The sequence below is a fragment of the Capra hircus genome, chromosome 7 (assembly GCF_001704415.2).
Source record: "Capra hircus breed San Clemente chromosome 7, ASM170441v1, whole genome shotgun sequence".
Taxonomy (NCBI): Eukaryota; Metazoa; Chordata; class Mammalia; order Artiodactyla; family Bovidae; genus Capra; species Capra hircus.
Genome location: NC_030814.1, coordinates 12,615,933 through 12,624,128, shown reverse-complemented (window position 1 = coordinate 12,624,128; position 8,196 = coordinate 12,615,933). Strand labels below are relative to the sequence as shown.

The 8,196-nt window shown below is 54.4% G+C and overlaps 1 protein-coding gene across 1 annotated transcript in view; it reads left to right on the top strand.

Annotated features, from left to right (window-relative positions):
- The window catches only part of RGMB (repulsive guidance molecule family member b), a 28,794-nt gene continuing 21,271 nt past the window's right edge, over positions 674–8,196 (top strand). Inside the window, exons 1-3 of the mRNA XM_018050011.1 lie at positions 674–953; positions 1,996–2,071; positions 5,720–6,006. Of these exons, the coding sequence (XP_017905500.1) occupies positions 2,067–2,071; positions 5,720–6,006 (292 nt within the window). The 5' untranslated portion in view covers positions 674–953; positions 1,996–2,066. The remainder of the gene's footprint in view (positions 954–1,995; positions 2,072–5,719; positions 6,007–8,196) is intronic.

The window sequence follows — 8,196 nt, the reverse complement described above, 5'->3', positions numbered from 1 at the left end:
CTGTGCTACCAGGGAAGCCCCTCTCTCCCCTCGTGATTCCCAAATCGTTGTCCTGGGCTTGTCTTAAGCTATAAACTCAAACCCCTTTTAGAGGGACGGGACAAATGGCTGGATTCCTTATTTCAGCAAAACTCCAGAGGACCAACACTGCCCCCCTCCCTAGTTTAGACGTATTAGGAAGACATTCAGAGGTCGTGTATGGAAAGGGAGGAAGGCATTTAGACGCCGCTGGTGGGCAGCGAGAGAAAGGTGGAAAGCAGGGCATCCGCGTCTGTGCGGAAAAGCGCAGAGTAGGAACCACGTGCCCACGTTCCCTGCCGCCCTGCCCTGGCGACAGCTGGCACAGCCACCAACCGGGAATAGGTTGGTGCGAGGGGGCGGGGCGGGGGACGGGGAGCAAAATGCAATGCAGCCGGCGAGGAGGGTGGCTTTGGCCGCGCGAAAGGCTCTTCGTGCCGGCCCTCGGGGTAGGGGAAACACGGGCGAGCGGACCTGGAGGCTGGGAGTCCTGGCCCGCGGCTGCGCGCCTCTCCGCAGCCGCGCTGCACAGATCCGGTGCGCGCCGGCAGGGGGAGACGTGGAGGAGTGGGGTGGAGACCCCCTAGATTTGGTCTTTGATAACGGAAGGGAAGAGACAGCAGCTTGGAGAAAGTGAGGACGCAGCTAAGGGCTTTTTGCCTCCCGCCCCCCTCCCCTAGGGAGCCGGAGAGATCGCGGGGGCTGCAAGGGCGCAGCGCCTCACCGGGCGCTCCCTCACAGTCGGGGAACCGGGAGAGCGAGCCCCCCACCCCACCGCGAGGCGGAGCGCCCCCCGGCGCCCCCTGGTTCCCGCCGCCCCCACCGGGGAAAGAGAAGCGGGCGCCGCGCTGCCTCGCTCAGCGCCCCGGCCGCGTGGCTTGCGGCTTGTTTTCCCAGCTGGCAAGCGTCGTGCTGCGGACAAGAGAATGCCTGTGGTGAGCTGTTTATTTTGCTGAAGTTTGCGGTGGGCCAGAGGGCCGGGGTGGGGGGATGGCGAGCGGCAGGCAGCGACCGGGACTGTTTTGTTTAGGTCTCCGTCCACCTGTGTGGTATAAATCTGCCCGCCTCGGGGCGGCGGGGAGCCAGGGTGAGAAAAGCCCAGCTCTGCAAAGGCCCCTTCTTGCCACGTGCAGACCTAGAACCGCACTGGACTCCCCACTCCCGGCGTCGGCTGGATCCGCGGGATCCCGGCGAACACTGCCTCCCCTCCCCCACACACACACACGCCACCCCCCACCCCCGACCTTGCTCAGTGCTGAGAACGGGGCTGGAGCCCCAAATGGGGAGTCAGCACCCGCGACCCGGGCCCAGCTGGCCGTCGAAGTTCCTTCCCGGGTACCCTCGCTGGTTCCGTGAGGCTCACAGAGCTGGAGGCTTTGATGCGACGGGCGCTCGCGAAATCAGTGGGGACTTGTTGGGGCGGTTTCCCGCTGCAAGTCGGTTCAGCGGTGTCGGGTCTGCCCGCGATTACAGTCTGGGGATCTGGGTTGGCCAGAGTTTCCCTGACTTGAAGCTAGGGGGAGGAGGGGAGAAGGTAAGCGGTTGGCTCCCAGGGGAGCCCAGAGGACGCCCCCCACCCACCCACCCCCAGCCACCAGGGGCTGATGGCAGTCGCGGCAGCGGCTGCGTTTGCCTGGAAGAAAAGCCTAAATACATTAGCGAGCTGGTAAAGCTTTTAAGGCCTTCTCGGGAATGAGTGGCTGGCTAATGAGAGGTTAATTCTGTTTGGAAGGGAAGGCTGCGCTGGTTTCCTGAGATAAATGGACAGGAAGCGCATTACCTCCGCGCGCTGGCAAGCGACTCCCAAATGCTTTTTGCACCTGCCGCTCTGAGCAGCGCGAGCCGCTGCTGAGCCCGCAGGGATCGCGGGGGCCAGTCGGGTACGAGCGGGTGATGAGCCCCACGCACGCCCCGGGCCCTCTCTTTCCGGGGGCGCAGCGCTCACCCCCGGCCCTGGAAATCCTCTGTCACACCCAGGTGCTGCGTGTTCCGGAACTCAGGGGTCCCCCGATCCCACCAGGCCCCCTCCAGGAGCGGAAGGGTTAAGAATGATGTAAGTACGATACACAAGCCGCTAGCCGCCGGGCTGTAGGACTCCGGGCTTCTCCCCGGCTTTGCTGGGGAACAGTGGGGAACCTTTCCTCTCAAATGGGTGGCACACATCGCAGCCCTAGCTCTGATTCCTGGCTCCTCTGCCCCGGGGTGGTCTGTTAGAAGGGGGTCCTGGTAGCTTTCTGGAAATGGAGATTCTGTGTATTTCAGGGGAACAGTTTAGACATCATGTAAAGGTTCCCGAAAAGAAACCACGTCTGTTTAGAATCCATTAATGTTGCTGGCATGTGTTTTATTTCTACCCATTTGGCACGTTCATACTATGGGATGCTTTCCTGTGTCCCCTAATTGTACTGTTCTGCTTTCCTCTTTTCTTCCTGAAAATAAAAAGGAAGGAAGGAAGAATACAAGGGGCAAGAAACGGGATGGATTTGAGTTGTGCAAGCTGTCACGTCACGGTTTTCTTTTCTATTAAAATATAAAACTTTTATAAGTCATCGATTTTATGTTTGTGTTCTAGCTCCCTCTCCAGATTTTTCTTCGTAGAGTCTTAAAAGACTCCTTAACTTGCGGCATTCTAGCTGGGGAAGTGGGTACTCTATAATTGACCATTCACCACGCTCTTGCTTCCCAAGCTGACTTCGGATCTTGTTAACAGTCCGAATGTACCCGGGGAATGTGTCAACTAACCTAATGTCCTGAAAATAAGAACCACCTTGCGGTTTAATTGTGAAAATTAACATTTTCCTCTAGCATGCTGAACACTTATGCAGCAATAAAAAGTGAATCCTTAGACGTATAAATCTTGGGCTTGTCAAATGTTTACAACAGAGGAGCAATAAAGCACCTCAAAAGAAATGAAGTTTTTCCTCTAAAGAACAATAGTTCCATTTCAGGACGCTAGGACGTGCAATGACTCGGGGGTGCCCTCTGTTGGTAAAATCTAGAGCAACCATGTACTTAAGGAACAGGATATAGAAGGGAGAAGAGGAAACGGAGGAAAATTACAGAAAATCAGGAGTGAAAAAACTCCTGAACTCAAACTAAACTGAATTTGATCCTTAACTCTTGGTTATATGTTTTAAAGTACGGTCAATAAAGTGGGATTCTTCTTTCATAGGAGTCGAACTAAATCTTGGGTTAAGGAAGAGGAAACATCTTACTATTAGTCTTTGTTAGCAAAATGTTTTGAAAGATGCTGTTTACATTTGATTACTTTGAAAAAGAGGTTTACCAGGGTTTCATTGACTTGATTTCATTGGTAATATGTAGTAATTGCAAGAAAATCGATTTGGGGCTTAACAGTATTTACTTCACAGTATCACCTAAAAATCATATTCCATAACTCCCCCAAAAAAGTCATTTCTCCGGGCAACTCTGAAGCTACTATTAAGCATATTATGGATACACACAAGAGTTGGGTTATATCGTGGGCAGTGAAAGGTATGTTTACCACTTGAGTCATCATAGTATGTAATAAGTAAGTAATGAAAAGTTGCAGTAAAAATAGATAGGCATCCTTCATTAGGGAGCTAGTGGTTTGTATAATTCAGAAGGTGTGTAATGAGGAAGCTGGAGTGATGGAGGGCTTGCCCTCAATTATCCTGGTCCATTGACTGGCACTTTTTAACATGTGGAATACTAACACGTCCGTGGTTGATACGAAAATTCCTAAATTAGGGATTGTGAGTAATGTAGCAAGCAGAGTTGCAGACTGCGACTTGGATATAAGTTCATTTAAAATGGCAGCCCATTCCCGTTTGCGGTGCTGCTGTGCTGTGCCAAGTCGCTCAGTCATGTCGGACTCTTTGCGACCCTACGGACGGTAGCCCTGTCCAGGGGATTCTCCAGGCAAGAACGCTGCAGTGTTGGAGAAAGGCAAAGACGAGGACAGTATGAAGTGGCTCCTGGCCTTTGAGGCCATTCTTGAGATTAGATACCACTTCACACCTGCTGATAACAAATTGGAACCTATCATCGACCTCATAAAACATGCTTTTCTGTATCTCTGGAAGTCTCCTTTCCCGCCAGCAATTGGTTTCCCTCTCATTTTTGCAACCATTCCATCGCAAAAGTAGAAACGGACCTGCTATTGAATTAATTTGCTAATAGACGATGAACATTTGTGGAAAAGCCACGGAGCAACAACAGATCATGGTATAAAATTACACTGCAATAAAACTCACTATCCTCATGAATCTAACTACAGTGTAACAGAACACGTAGACGTCCTCCCTACTCTCAGAACCCCCTCCCCAACTGCTTTCAGGAAGGGAAAAATGTCAGAGTGACGGGAACACCAGCTGCCCGCGAACTCCACCAGGGAGCTGGTGGCTACCTTCCCAGGCCATCCGATTCGTTCCGGACCACGGGTCACATTCGCATTTCCAACGCGACTGGCTTTACCAAAAGTCCCGAATGGGCTCAGAAGGCGGTGGCTTTACTGAAAAAAAAAAAAAAAAAAAGACTCATTTGAAAACACCCTGATGCTGGGAAAGATTGAAGGTGGGAGAAGAAGGGGCCGACACAGGATGAGATGGTTGGATGGCATCACTGACTCAATGGACATGGGTTTGAGTAAACTCCGGGAGCTGGTGATTGACAGGGAAGCCTGGCGTGCTGCGGTCCACCGGGTCGCAAAGAGCCGGACACGACTGAGCGACTGAACTGAACGGAACTTACTTAAAAAAAAAAAAAAAAAGTCCGCAGCCGGCTCAGAACGCGGCTCAGCAGATGCGATTGGCCTCGAAGGGACCTGCCGCCGGGCGCTAGGCATAAAGGCGCCCGTTTTCTCCGAGGAGCCAGGGCTGTAGGGCAGGGACAGGGTCGGGGGCTGGTGATCTAAATAAATGCGTTATGGAGAGGAACGTTGAACGCGATCACTTTCCTTCTCGGAAAGGCCAAAGGCTGGCTCCTTTGTAACGACGGAGCTGCCGTCGCCCGTCTCCACTGGGCGCGGGGCGACAGTACATTGCAGGAGAGGGTGGAGGGGAGCGTGGAGGCCGCAGCTAGCAACGGGAAGGCTGGGCCGCAGCGCCGCCGACCCGACTGGCGGCGGGCGGGACGCGGAACTCGAATCACCCCGGGGAGGCTGGGAGCGGGGGCGGGGGCCCGGAGGGGTGGGGCCGGAGGGCGGGGCGGGCGCTTGGGGCCCTATGAGTGGCCGACTGGGTCCACAGCTCCCGCCTCTCGGCCAATGGAGTTAGAGGGGGCGGGGAGAGGCGGGGCGGGGCCGGCGCGGATTGGCGGGGCGTTGGGAGGGGCGGGGCGGCAGTGCGGGGCTGAGATTGATCGAGCGCGGGGGCCTCCGCGGCACAGAGTGATCGCGGCAGCCGGCGGCTGCGGGCTGCCGCTCTGGGCTCCGTCCGGTGCGTTTCCGCGCCCGCCGAGCCCACGCTGGACCAGGGACGCCCCGCGCGCGCGCTGCCTGCCGGGCTTCGCACTCGCTCACCGTCTTTGTGTCTTTTCCTTCCCCGCCCTCCGCTCTCTCCTCCCGCCCTCCGCCCGCTCGCCCGCCGACTCCGGCCGCCACGATGCCTCCGCTCCCCGCGGCCGACGCCGCCGACGCGCTCCGCCCGCGGCGCCCGGCTCGCTTCTGCTGCTCCTGCGGCGGCGGCGGCGGCGGCCCGCGTCCGACGCGGGGCTGAAGGAGGAAGAAGAGGAAGCGGGGCGCTCCCTCCGGCCCATGCCGCCACCCCGGCCCGGGACCCGCCACGGCCCCCGCGCCGCCGCCCTCGCCGGAGCCCACGAGAGCTGCATGGACGGGCATGGGCTTGAGAGCAGCATCGCCCTCCTGCGCCGCCGCCGCCCCAGCCTCCGCCGCCGCTGCCGCCGGGGCTGAGCCGCGCCGCCGCCCCCGCCGCCGCCCCGGGCTCGGCCCGCCGCCCCTGGCGCTGCTGCTGCTGTTGCTGCTCAGCCTTGGGCTGCTTCATGCAGGTAAGGGGGGCGCGCGCGCGGGTTGGGGGTGGGGAGCCGCCTGTAGGGCCAGGGGGGCTGGGTTCCCCTATCCCCCTACTCCCGGGGGGGCAGAAGGCGCTGGCCGGGGCAGGAAAGGCCTCCCCAGCTCCTGACCCGCACCGTGGCCCGGCTGGCGGCGCGGCGGCAGGAACACACCCGCCAACCGAGCGGCGCGCCCAGGGCACACGGGAGCGGCCTTTCGCCCTGCCTCACTCCCGCCCGCCCGCCGTCCCCGCCTTCTGCTCGGACAGTGGATGGATCTCTCCTCCCGCAGCCGCTTATCAAAGATGTAGCGGCGCGGGCGGGGGGCTGCGCTCCCGAGACAAACGTTCCGGATGCTCTATTGCTCTCTGCATGGGTGTTTTACTGAAAGTCGGGCTGGGATCAGGTTTCCGCCGCCGCCTCCTAGGCTGAGGAGACGAGGAGCCTGGTTGCTGCTGCTGCCCTGGAGTTGGGGGTGGCGTCGAGGCGAAGAAATGGCTCCCGATGGGAAGATAATTCTATCCGTTTGAAAACCTGGGGGTTCATCTCGAAGTCACTTAAAACTTCTTTAAACTGAGATCGCTTTCGTATTTGCGAAAGCCCCTTTTAATTTCAGCTTTCACCTCCTCTTTGGGAAAACTTCGTGCTTTGTGGCTAGCCGCGTGTTTTGGGGCGTTCCAGGAGAGTGTGACCGATCTCTTGCCTTCGGGAACTTCCCCGGTGGAAGCAGCAGTGAGGAATCCGTTCTTAGCGAAGTAAAACGTTTTTGTCTTAGCGACGATGAGCCTTCTAGCTTGTTTTGCCTGTTTTTCTTTTTAAGATCTTTTCATGAACACAATGATACATGTCAGTTATATCTCAAGAAAGCTGGGGGGGAAAATCTAGAACACCCTTTACAAATAGGTACCATTTCTAGCAGTATATCTAGACAAAAAGTTTTTTCAGTGCCAAATTGAAAAAGAATCTATCTTTTAGTTTGAGAGCACTTAGAGCATTAGATACGTTATCCTTTGAGATCTTTTTGTCCTGTATTTGTGGGACAGCAATCACCACACTCTGATCTGGAGAATACTGAACTGTAATGCCACCCAACTGTGCCAGAGTTAATTTTTATTTATTTATTAAGTCATACCAGCAGTGTTAAAAATCCGGGAGGTCTTTTAAGTAATGGGGAAAAAATGTGACATTTGAGCAGAGGACTAAATTTAGTTTTGCGTAACTTTGCATTGTGATGTAACAGCTGCATTTTAACACTGTCACTTGTGGAAGCAAACTGAAGTCTTAAATAGAGAGTGTAAATAGCAAGTTTTACAATGATGAAGGTTTTTAATTAGTGATTTTAGAACCTTAGAAAATAAAGTCAGTCTGCTCACGGTTGCATGGAAAACTTTTTATGACGTGTCAAAAAATATAGGAGTGTTTTCTGTGGGGAAAAAAAAGTGTCCATAATGTCAAAGTGTAGATTTCTTGCAAGGGAAATTGAGCTGGTGGGCAGGACTGTGACCCTCTTGACTGCATAGATATTGTTTCCTTTAGTTGCCATAGGGTCCTGTAACAGGATTGGAATGTGGTCCTTGAAGCTTTCTTCGATGGCCTCTGAAAAGCCTAAGAAGTTGGTTTAAAGGTTTAGAAAATTAAGGTGCCTTAGTTCAAGAACTTGGAATGTGAAACTCCTCTCAATATCCTAATGTGCTCACACTGAAGTCCCCATTAGATTCTACCCAGAGTTGCTGTAGTGAGTGATATCTGTGGATACCTTGTTGGAATGAAGCAATTAATCTGGTTTTAGGAAGGAGGGCTCCTTTTGAGAGAGTTCTTTGAAGAATGGTGCTATTGAAATGCAGGGGTTGTGTCTCCTCAGAGCAGCCAGCCTCACCTCATGCTCTTTACAGATGGGCCACCATATGTTTTATGCCCGGATCCTTATAATTTGCCTCCACACCCCAGATGGCTCTGCATTTCACTTAATTCATTTCAGCATATCTCATTTCTTTTATTATAATCTGATGATTGGGCTGCAGATTCACCCGTGCAGGCCTGACATTGCGGAAACCGCCTTGAATGGTGAGGTCTTTATGTCTGGATCATTCATGAGAGCTCTAGACTGACAAATCCTTTAGTAAATTTCATTTACTGGGATGAAAATACGGTCAGATCATAGATGGTATGATCTGAAAAAATAGGTCT